Genomic DNA, 12209 nt, shown 5'->3' with positions numbered 1-12209 from the left:
CCCCGGACGGTCTCCATAGGAACGCATTGATTGATTTTCAATGCATTCCTATGGGAAACCGTGCTTCGCAAGACGAAAAACTCGCAAGAAGAAAAAACTTGCGGAACGAATTAATTTCGTCTTGCGAGGCACCACTGTAATAATAATATATTATTTCTACCCCTCCCCATCTGGCTGGGGATACCCAGCCACTCTGGGCAGCCTCCAACAGAAGGCCAAAAATGTGCTAAATGCACTAAAACATCAGCCATTAAAAACTTCCCAAAACAGGGATGCCTTCAGATGTCTTCTGAACGTCATATATTTGAATTGAATTTATTACGGTCCCAGGCCAGACTCACATACCGTACGAAACAATTCAGAAACACAGTACTGTAAAATTAAGTTTAAATTAATGATCAATATAATGATAATACAATTATGGCAGTAGTTAAAATGTCATAGAGTTGTTTATTTCTTTGACATCTGATGGGGGGGGGCGTTCCACAGGGCGGGCGCCACTACCGAGAAGGCCCTCTGCCTGGTTCCCTGTAACCTCACTTCTCGCAGGGAGGGAACCGCCAGAAGGCCCTCGGAGCTGGACCTCAGGGTCCAGACAGAACGATGGAGGTGGAGATGCTCCTTCAGGTCTACTGGGCTGAGGCCATTTAGGGTTTTAAAGGTCAGCACCAACACTTGGAATTGTGCTCGGAAACGTACTGGGAGCCAATGTAGGTCTTTCAGGACCGGTGTTATGTGGTCTCAGCAGCTGCTCCCAGTCACCAGTCTAGCTGCTGCATTCTGGATTAGTTGTCGTTTCCGGGGCACCTTCAAAGGTAGCCCCATGTAGAGCATGTTGCAGTAGTCCAAGCAGGAGATAACAGGTTCGGTGGTCACCTTTCAGGGATTCTGCAGCTATGATTCCTGTATTGCAGCGGTTTGGACTAGATGACTCTAGCGACCCCTTCTTCCAACTCTACAATTCTATAAGCTGCTGCCGCTGCCAGTTAAGCTATCCCTGTCCCCCCCCCCCCAACCTAGTGTCCTCATTTGTTTTTAAACTACAACTCCCATCAGCCCCAGCCAGAAGCGTCCCAGGTCAGGGAAGTCTAGGGTTCATGGACCAATGGCCTCACTCTCCCCTGTATCTCCTAGTAGAGCTAGGAGAGACTTGTCCTAAACCCCAGAGAGCTGCTGCCAGCCAGGGTAGACAATACAGCTCTCAATGGAACAATGACCTGACTTGGTTGCAGGCGGCTTCCTATTTGCTTGGACCACTGTGGAAGCAGAACACTGCATGGGAAATCTGATTCAGCATGGCTCTTCCGAACTGGCTTAAGGCAGCAACCCTGGGTCCACTTTACCTGGGTAGCAAGCCACGAGATTTTCTTCTGAGCAGACATGCCCAAAGTTTTCGCTGCTACTGGCTTGCAGAAATTCCCTCAACCCAGCCCCTGTTTGCCCTTCCTTGGATTCCTGCAGCAGAATAAATTAAAATAAGGGGAACCTCAATCCTCCCAGGGGCCATTGGACTCCAACTCCCATCAGCCCCAGCCAACATGGCCTGTGGGATGATGGGAGTTGGAGTCCAGCTATATCCAGTGGGCCACAGGCTCCCCATCCCTGGCTTAAAAGTTGGAGAGCATAATGGCTTCCGCAGTTGCAGGCATCCCTTGTCTCCTTGGCTCCTGGGAGCCTTTTCAACAGGCATTCTCCGCCGCTGACGGGTGCGCCTGTTTTTTTGCCACCCAGTCGATTTTCCTGGAACAAAAGGCCTATTTTTAAAACCCGCCTTGGAGCCTCAATGCCGCTTAATCACTGCAATTCCAAAAATATGTTATTTAGGTGGCAGGAACAAATCACGAAGCGTCGTCGTCTTTGCAGCAGGGCTCTTATTTTTCATAAGTGTGCCTGGTGCAAATCCCACCCCCCTTATTTTGGGAAAGACTGGAGCTTTTTCCCTATTTCCACCCTTCCGACTGAGAGTTCACACATCTCCCCACCCAGTGCAAAGGAAACTTGGATCCTGCACACAAAAGGATGCAATCGCTGTACTAAGTTCAGGTCTAAGGAGGAGCTGGCATGCAGATGGTTGTCTTCAGTAAATGCCAAGAGTTGAAAGTTACAGAATGGTAGAGTTAGAAGGGACTTCCAGAGTCATCTAGTCCAACCCCCTGCAATGCAGGAATCTCAGCTAGATCATCCATGACAGATGGCCGTCCAACCTCTGCTTAGAAACCTCCAAGAAGAGACGAGTCCACTGTCAAACCGTTATGTCCAGTCATGACCGACTCTGGGGTTGTGGCGCTCATCTTGCTTTATTGGTCGAGGGAGCTGGTGTACAGCTTCCGGGTCATGTGGCCAGCAGGACTAAGCCGCTTCTGGCGAACCAGAGCAGCGCACGGAAACGCCGTTTACCTTCCCGCCAGAGCAGTACCTATTTATATACTTGCACTTTGACGTGCTTTCGAACTGCTAGGTTGGCAGGAGCAGGGACCGAGCAACAGGAGCTCACCCCGTCGCGGGGATTCGAACCGGCGACCTTCTGATCAGCAAGTCCTAGGCTCTGTGGTTTAACCCACAGCGCTACCCGGCAGTTAAAACTTGCAGAATAAATTATTCCAAACTGGAGAGGACATGCATCGCAGGGGGTTGCACAATTCTATTACTCCTATGTTTACTTGCATGAGTTTTGCTTGGGTCTGCAGAATTCATTTTCCCCCTGCTCTGGGGATGTGGGTCACCTTGTCCCGATTTCAGCCTTTTCTTCTTTAAGTGGGTCGCCTTGTCCCCATTGCACAACCCCCCCTTCCACTACTTAAAAGACCGGAGGCCCTCCGAGAGACTTGGCCTTCTCCCAGTCCCACTGTTTCCCCACTCTCTCCCCCAACCCCCTGAGCTTCATTCATATTCCTGGTGGGGCCTCCTTGCTACTTTACGCTGCTCCATGCAGCCTGCCCTCTTTGTCCGAGGCCCCCCCCCCCCCCCGGCTAGTCAATGGGACCAGAGTGCTCCCTCTGGCCGTCAGCCCTTTCCCTTCCCAGTGGGGAAGTAAGGTGTTTGTGCGTGGCTTTCCAAACTGGCCACATTGCAAACTGACAGATGCCACCATTACAAGAAAAAATTGTTCCTTTTCCCTTGTGGGGTACCCAAGAGTCCTTATGTAGGTTCTCCATTGGTAAGAGAAAATAACAGAGGCCAACTAGAGAATATTGAGAAGCTAAGCAGCTAGTAGGCCTGATCTTTATTAAACTGTTGCAACAGGGTCCCCACTTACCACATGCAGGAGGGAAGAGGAACCCAGAAACATGGTGCACAAGCCCTTAAATAGACTTTTGAAATTGACACCCTGTAGCTCAAGACCTGGGACGCAGGTGGTGCTGTGGGTTAAACCACAGAGTCTAGGACTTGCCGATTAGAAGGTCGGCGGTTCGAATCCCTGCGATGGGGTGAGCTCCCGTTGCTCAGTCCCAGCTCCTGCCAACCTAGCAGTTCGAAAGCACGTCAAAGTGCAAGTAGATAAATAGGTACCACTTGGGTGGGAAGGTAAATGGCATTTCTGTGTGCTGCTCTGGTTCGCCAGAAGCGGCTTAGTCATGCTGGCCACATGACCCGGAAGCTGTACGCCGGCTCCCTCGGCCAATAAAGCGAGATGAGCACCGCAACCCCAGAGTCGGTCACGACTGGACCTAATGGTCAGGGGTCCCTTTACCTTTTCCTTAGCTCAAGACCACCTCCCAAAACATCATACGTACATCACAGAAGGAGGCTAGTCTACAGCAGAAAACCCGTCTGCCAGGATACCTAATAATGGCCACTGATTGCTTTTACCAGGGCAGCCTGGGCATTCTTTGGTGATGGTAAATACTCGGTTCCTAAATCCAGGTCACAAGCTCACCCTATTCATACACAGATACGCCCTTAAGACAGGATTTATGAGCAAAGAGACAATGGGGAGGCTTTCCCATATCCTTCCTCCTTGCAGAGGAAAATTTGAGGTCAATTTGGGAGAGTCAAAATGGTTTCAGGACTGTGGTTTTCCTGTACTGTTTCAGACATGCGGTTTATATATTTATGTATGTGTTTGCCTGGTACATTTATGAACATTTATTTTATATATGATGATTCCCGTCATCCCTGACCACTGGTCCTGTTAGCTAATTCTCATAACGCCACGTAATATTCGTTCCTCGCTTGCAAGGAACCGATCCTCTGGAACTCCCTGCCCATTGATATTAGGCATGCCTTCGCTATGCTGTTTACAGCACCTTCCAAAAAATCTATTATTGTTCAGGCAAGTTTCCCCGGCATGTAATTTTGACAAGTGCTTCAACATGTATCATAGAGTTGGAAGGGATACCAATGTTCTAGACCAGTCCCCTGCAAGGCAGGGGTGTGTGGGTGTACTTTTACTTACATTTTGACTTTTTAAGGTCGGCTTAACGCCTGATCTTTTTATAATCATTATTTTGAGTGGATAGTTCATATCGTGCTATCTATAAATAAAATAAAATTTTCTGTTTTTCAATCAATAATAATAATAATAATAATAATAATAATAATAATAATAATAATTTATTTGTACCCCGCCCATCTGGCTGGGTTTCTGGGCGGCTTCCAACAAAGATGAAAAATACACAAAAATGTCACATATTAAAAACTTCCTTGAACAGGGCTGCCTTCAGATGTCTTCTGAATGTCAGGTAGTTGTTTATCGCTTTGACATCTGATGGGAGGGCGTTCCACAGGGCGGGCGCCACTACCGAGAAGGCCCTCTGCCTTGTTCCCTGTAACTTGGCCTCTCGCAGTGAGGGAACCGCCAGAAGGCCCTCGGAGCTGGACCTCAGTGTCCGGGCAGAACGATGCTTTATTTAAGCAACCTTAAAATTTCAGGACTTCCCTCCTTCTCTTTCCATGGTTCATTTTGCTTAACATAAATCCCTGCATATAAACCTTTCAGTATTCCGTTATTACATCCATCAAAACTTATTTACACCGTTCAATTTATCTTAATGCTGCCAGCGTTTTCAAATGTACACAATTCCCCCCCCCCCATATAGTTAATAAACGTTTTCCATTCTTCTCTAAACGTTTGTTCTTCTTGTTCTCTTATTCTATATCTGCAAGCTACGCATATTCTACCAGTTTAAGTTGCCATTCTTCTTTGGTTGGGACCTCGCTCATTTTACATTTTGGGGCTAACAAAACACAGGTCACAGCAGTGGCATACATTAATATCCTTTTTTGACACCTGGGAATTTCCACCTGAATTATCCTCAAAGAAAGGGCTCTGTTTTTTCTTTTTGTTTTTTTGGAAAAGTGCTTTTAAACGTTCCCCCCCCCCCCCACAATGCATTATAAACTATTTCCCAATAGTTCATATTGTACTTTTGTAAACGCCTTACAGGTATTGGTGATTAAGCCGTATGTAAGCCCTATTAAATAAAACGGATAAATGAAATCTTTTCCTTCCTTGCAGTCTGCCATCATCAGCCGTGTCCAGTGCCGGATCGTGGCTTTGGATCTGAGAGGACATGGTAAGGAATCCTTTCAGAAATAAAAGGCGACTCTTTTTTTGGGTACTGCTGTGGGTTTTTCTCTCCACAGCCAACCACCCCCTCTACTCCCTGACCTTAAATATAAATGGATTCATTAAAAGATTATATTGAGCTATCGAGCCCCACCTAGTGTGGTTAAATTATTTTAGTCCAAAAAGTTTTTACTCTGCCGTTCGCCCAAAAGGCTCTTGTGATTGCCAAGACACAGGTAGTCTTTTTTTTAATGCACACAACAATTCAATAAAACAAGTAGACATTAACATTGCAAAATGCAGGCAGCAGGTTGTTTTAAATGAGACCACCTTGTGAGCCCTGGAAGACCCGCACCCTGCCTTGCTGGCGCTTTCCCATCTGGCCTGGGAGTGCGGACTGACTCCAGCTACAAAAGCTGTTGAACAGATTCTTGGGCTGGTGTATTTATTCACGGGAGGTTGAGAGAGCTTGTTGCTGTTATTGATATTATTGTTGTATCTTTAGTTTTAGATCTTATGATTTACCTGGAAATTGTTTCCATTTGGTTGTGTGCTTTATTTATTGTTTATGACTTCGGTAGTGTTTGTAATTATGTCAATCTTGTCATGTTGTAAGCCGCCTTGAGCATAGTTTCTTTTCTTTTTTTTTAATAAATATTTATTAAGGTTTTTTAACAATTTATATAAAATAGAAAAAGCAAAAAACAGAAATAACAAAAATACCTACATACAAAACACATACATCAACAAGTATAATTTCAATCCCTTATATTCATAAAACTTACTTTCCCGACCTCCTCGTACCTCCCCTTTCTGTATTCCAATCTCTAATTAATTCAGTTCAGCAAATCCCTCCCCTAATTTCTATTTAATTTTTTTGACCTTTCTTTTCTTATTTACCTGATCATTACAGCTAAAAACCACTTAATTTCTGAATCCACATCGTTCTAACATTCAATAATTTTACAATGTTTCTTAAGATAGTCCTTAAATTTCTTAAGATAGTCCTTAAATTTCTATGCCTTGAGCATAGTTTCAATTATGGAAAGGCGGTATACAAATGAAATGATGATGATGATGATGAATTTCAGGAACCAAAATGTCATATCGAGAGTCGTACTTAGAGGCTTTGTTAGACTAAAGCAGCATATGAATTTTGTCAAACGGATCAAGTAAAAGAAATCCGCTTTCCTTTGCAGGTGAGACGAAAGTTAGGAACCCAGAAGACCTCTCTGCGGAGACGATGTCCAAGTAGGTTGTTCCGTAGTCTAGTCTTGCTGTGCTTGGTTTTCTCAGCCGTATAAAGACAACCCATTCCGAGGTGCCCTTGATTTTGACGAGGACTTAAGAGTGAAGTTGGAAGACCTGAGACTGGCCCTTAAGCATCCGTCAAAGCGATAAAACTCTCTCCATGCTAAAAAGTGGCCAGGCTCTGGGCATTTGGCTGTCTGCCTAGCAGTTCGAAAGCACGCCAGTGCAAGTAGATAAATAGGTACCACTGTGGCAGGAAGGTAAACGGCGTTTCTGTGCACTCTGGTTTCCGTCACAGTGTCCCGTTGCGCCAGAAGCGGTTTAGTCCTGCTTGCCGCATGACCCGGAAAGCTGTCTGTGGACAAACGCCGGCTCCCTCGGCCCGAAAGCAAGATGAGAGCCGCAAGCGCATAGTCGCCTTGGACTTAATCGTCCAGGGGTCCTTTACCTTTTACCTTACCTGGTCCTCAGCTGTAGCCCAACCATTCTCGGGCCAGGCTCTTTGAAATTCAGTCATCTACCCACCCTGCAAATTTATTTTCTTGAGTCTCCAGATAGCTGCCTTGCGAAGGTGACAGAGTCCTTCACGCTGGCAGGGACATCTGCCTCCTTGCAGGGCGGCCATCTGTGAAGCAACCAACAGCCACTTGCTCTGTTTTGGTCTAAAAGCAGCAGCTCTGCCCAGCACAGCAGTTTGCGACGTTTGTGCGTCAGCACCGGGGTCTTGGAGAGATCCCTTCTGCAAAGACTTTCCCCCGATAGCGGCCTGGAGCGAGAGATTTTGACAAACGGCTGTTGCTAACTTGCTTAAAAAAAAATAATCTAGCCTACCTTTCGTCCGAGCATCTTTCTGGACTAAATCTAGGCCTATTTTTTCCAAGGGCAAAGCGGGTTTTGTGTAAGAGAGACAAATGCAGTATCTTAAATCCAACTCCAGGTTTATAGGGAGACAATGGTGCTTTTGCCAACTTTTTCCAAAAATCGGAACGGGAGAGGATGTTTGCACTTATCTATTATTTTCTGATTTACAGGCAACTCCCCATATGCACAAGGGGTTGCGTTCCTTGTCATTGCACATTTTGTGGGAAATCGGAAATCCATTAAAAAAAAGCCTGCAGACACCCCATTCGGCCTTTTAGTGTTGTTTCAGTGTCGTCTTGATGACGTTTCTGGGTCACTTCTGGTTCAGTGTTCTGCCTCGGTCATGCCTAAAATGGGAGTTCTCTGTTCAGTGGTACCTTGGTTCTCAAACTTAATCTGTTCTGGAAGTCCATTTCAATACCAAAGTGTGAGGAGATCGCCTTCCAACTGTTCACGGGTGTCGAGCTCCTGAGGAGCGTGAGGGAAAGCTGCTGTGGTCCCTCTTCTCCCTCGGAAGCGTAGGTGCTCAGGGACGTTTAGCACCCCAGGACAGAAAATGTGGGTGCCCTCGCTTGCCTCTCCCGCCAGGCTCTCCTATGTCTCCGTCATAGTATTATACGGTGCAGACTTTGGAAAACGACCGTTGTTTTTGGGTGACGATAAACAGGCCCTCGCTTCTGCCTCCTTGAAAGCAGCCAAACGAAAAAGAATTACAGTGGTACCTTGGTTCTCAAACTTAATCCGTTCTGGAAGTCTGTTCCAAAACCAAATCAGTGTTCTGTACTATAAAATAAATAAGACAGTATTGTAGATGATAAAAAGTTAAAATTAATTTCCCCCTTAACCTGCACTGATGATAGTCATTGTTTGGATGGGGGGCTTTTATCCATTTCCGCAATCACACAATCAATCAATCAGTAGCTGAACTGGGTTCCACACAGTCACAAAAACAAATTAACCGACAAAACCTCAAAAACAAAAACGCAAAATAAATAGCAAAAACAAAAGCACCAAACTTCATCCGTTCCGGAAGTCTGTTTGACTTTTGAAATGTTCGAAAACCAAGGCTTCTGATTGGTGCAGGCGCCCCGGAAACAGTAGCCGACAGCCGCATTGGATGTTCGGCTTCTGAAAAACGTTTGAAAACACTTCTGGGTTTTCGGTGTTTGGGAACCAAGGCATTTGAGAACCAAGGGACCATTGTATCTGTATGCTAATTTATAGGAATGAATCATTCATGGACCCCTAAGAGTCATCTAGTCTAACCCCCTGCAATGCAGGAATATGCAGGTGGCCCATATGGGAATCGAACCCACAACCTTGGCATTGCCAGTGCCTTGTTTAAAGCAGCTGAGCTGAAACAGTGGTGTAGCCTTTGCAGGCTTTGCCCTCGGGTGGGAAGAGCATTGCACCCAGGGAGAGGGAAATGGGAGTCAAACAGACACTCAAGGGATCATTTCAGAGAAAGAGCTTTTTTTTAAAAAAATATTTTTATTGCTTTTCCAACATAAATTAAACACAATACAATACACAATACATAGACAAACAAAACATATAAACACGTATAATTTCAAAACCTTTTTTCATGAATCTTACTTCCCCGACTTCCCCATACCTCCCCCTTTCTGCATCCCTGATTTAAAATTCCTTCAGCAACTCCTCACTTAATTTAACTGAATACTCATTTTCTTTCCCCCCCTCCTCTCTCACCATCGTTTACAGCTGTAATCCTCTTTTTTCATTACCCTTGACATTTTAGCACTCATTAATTTTATAACAGTTCTTAAGATATACTTTAAATTTCTTCCAATCCTCTTCCACCGTCTCTTTTCCTTGGTCACGGATTCTGCCAGTCATCTCAGCCAGTCCCATGTAGTCAATCACCTTCGTCTGCCATTCTTCCAGCGTGGGTAGTTCTTGTGTCTTCCAATACTTTGCTAAAAGAACCCTTGCTGCTGTAGTAGCATACATAAAGAACGTCCTATCTCTTCTTAACACCAATTGGCCAACCATGCCCAGGAGAAAAGCCTCTGGTTTCTTGTGAAAGGTACATTTAAGAACCTTCTTAATTTCATTATAGATCATTTCCCAGAAGGCCTTAATCCTCGGGCATGTCCACCAAAGGTGATAAAAAGTACCTTCAGTTTCGTTACATTTCCAGCATTTATTGTTGGGCAAATGATAGATTTTTGCTAGCTTGACTGGGGTCATGTACCACCTATAAATCATTTTCATAATATTCTCTCTTAAGGCATTACATGCCGTAAACTTTATACAGAGAAAGAGCTTTATTTCTACCATCCGGGCTTGGTAGAAGAAGCTAGTGTGATAACTTCACAAACAAGCACAAGTTTTTACAGCCGTTGCACTGAGCATATATTCCCCTCCAGTTCCCTCCCCTTTCTCCCCCTTCTCAGGAGCCCTGCCTCTGAGCATGAACAGAACGCTCCTGTCTTGGGACTCCTGGCACCCCTCCCAGAAAAGGGGGTAGAGAAACCAAGGGGTTTGAGGAGCCTTGGCGTTTCAGCATGTCCAAGATGTGTTGCAACTGGATGAGATAAGACTCAGTTCCCAGGCCTGCTTATTCTTGGCATTGACAGAGCCTATTCATTAGCTTTTTGAAGCCTTCTTGTACTGATAAAAATATAACCTTTTGCTTACGCAGCAGCATCTTGTGAGAAAGCAGAGAAAAGCAGAAGCTGTGGATTTTTTAGAAGAGAGAAAGGGGAAATTTGGTTTTGAGGCCTGGGGTGACTTCGGGCCTAGGTGGGGTCACCTGTCCGCACCTCCTTCATTGACTCCCAGCTTTTTCTTCAAGGAACTCAAAGTGACATGCAAACTGTGGGTCAGTCTAGTTCTGTGTCTCCAACACTGACTGGCAGCAGCTCCCCAGCGTTTCAGACACGCCTACTGGGAGAGGATTTCCGCTTGCAAAGCAGATGTTCTGTCTCTTGAGCTCTGGCCCATGCAAGTAAATAAGGGATCGTTCAGGAGGTTGAGCCGGAGACTCTTAATCTCAGGGTTGCGGGTTCGAGTGCCGCCTTAGGCAAAAGATCCCTGGTTTGCAGCGGGTTGGACTAGATGGCCCTTGGGGTCCTTTCCTGTTTGACCATTCTGTGATTCCAAGTATTCTCCTGTGTGAAAGGAAGGAGCAACCAGCTTGTGCCTTTCTTTTTTGCAGGGACGTCGGAAGCGTGGTGGAAGTCATGTATGGGGACCTCGCCCCGCCCATCATGCTGATTGGCCACAGCATGGGCGGGGCTATCGCCGTGCACACGGCAGCGTCCAACCTGGTGCCCAGTTTGCTGGGCCTCTGCATGATTGACGTAGTGGAAGGTAAGAGTCGGCATCACCTGGCGCTTGTTCCCTCGGTTCCTTTCCTCTTACTCAGCCATTAGTCTTGCTGCCATTCAGAATTTATCTGAATGCTGCCAGTCTTTCCATATATTCAATAAACGCTTTCCAATCTTCTTTGGACGTACCGTAGTTTTCACTCTATAGGACGCCCTTTTCGCCCTCCAAAAATGAAGGGGAAATGTGTGTGCGTCCTATGGGGCGAATGCAGGCTTTCGCTGAAGCCTGGAGAGCGAGAGGCATCGGTGCGCACCGACCCCTCTTGCTCTCCAGGCTTCAGGAAGCTATCCGCAAGCCTTGGGAGCTCGGCGGGAGTTCCCGCCGGGCTCCCAAGGCTTGCGGATAGCAGCCTGCATCCTGAAGCCTGGGGCGTGCTGATATCCGCAAGCCTGGGGAGCCCGGCAGAAGTTCCCGCCGGGCTCCCCAGGCTTGCGGGTAAAGGTAAAGGTAAAGGTACCCCTGCCCATACGGGCCAGTCGTGTCCGACTGGGGTTGCGTGCTCATCTCGCTTAAGAGGCCGGGAGCCAGCACTGTCCGAAGACACTTCCGGGTCACGTGGCCAGCGTGACGAAGCTGCTCTGGCGAGCCAGCACCAGCGCACGGAAACGCCGTTACCTTCCCGCTATAAAGCGGTACCTATTTATCTACTTGCACTTGGGGGTGCTTTTGAACTGCTAGGTGGGCAGGAGCTGGGACTGAACAATGGGAGCTCACCCCGCTGCGGGGAGTTGAACTGCCGACCATGCGATCGGCAAGTCCTAGGCACTGAGGTTTTACCCTTGCGGATAGCAGCCTCCAAACCCGATCTGGTTTGGAGGCTGGCGGTGGGGAAAGCAGCGTTCCCCCCCCCCCCGCCAGCCCCAAAGAGCAGGTCGAAAGGAACCCAAAGCCTCCGGCGCCCAGCGGGAACTCCCTCTGGGCTCCAGAGGCTTCAGGAGAACGCACCTTGAACACACAGAATGCTCCTTGACTTAGAGGGGGAGAACAAGAAGAATTTTTTTTTTCCTGTTCTCCCCCTCCTATGGCCCGGTGCGTCCAATAGAGCAAAAAATACGGTATGTTCTTCTTGTTCTCTTATTCTATATGTTAGGTCTGCAAAGCAGCTCATATTCTGTTGGCTTTAGTTGCCATTCTTCTTTAGTTGGGACCTTGGCAGTTTTTCTATTTAAATCATGAGGCCTAGAAACTTTTTTTTTTTAAAAGCAAGTAAGTTTCTAGACCTCATGGTTCAAAA

At 46.8% G+C, this 12209-nt stretch overlaps 1 protein-coding gene across 3 annotated transcripts in view; it reads left to right on the top strand.

Annotated features, from left to right (window-relative positions):
- Window positions 1-12209, top strand: part of PPME1 (protein phosphatase methylesterase 1) — a 53396-nt gene that overhangs the window by 6364 nt on the left and 34823 nt on the right. For all 3 annotated transcript variants that reach the window (XM_077926876.1, XM_077926875.1, XM_077926877.1), the window contains exons 4-6: window positions 5459-5516; window positions 6709-6760; window positions 10803-10957. In XM_077926876.1, coding sequence (XP_077783002.1) covers window positions 5459-5516; window positions 6709-6760; window positions 10803-10957 — 265 coding nt within the window. The remainder of the gene's footprint in view (window positions 1-5458; window positions 5517-6708; window positions 6761-10802; window positions 10958-12209) is intronic.

This window comes from Podarcis muralis, chromosome 4 (assembly GCF_964188315.1).
Source record: "Podarcis muralis chromosome 4, rPodMur119.hap1.1, whole genome shotgun sequence".
NCBI classification, from domain to species: domain Eukaryota; kingdom Metazoa; phylum Chordata; class Lepidosauria; order Squamata; family Lacertidae; genus Podarcis; species Podarcis muralis.
Note: the sequence above shows the minus strand (reverse complement) of the source record. Positions and strands in the feature narration are given on the sequence as shown.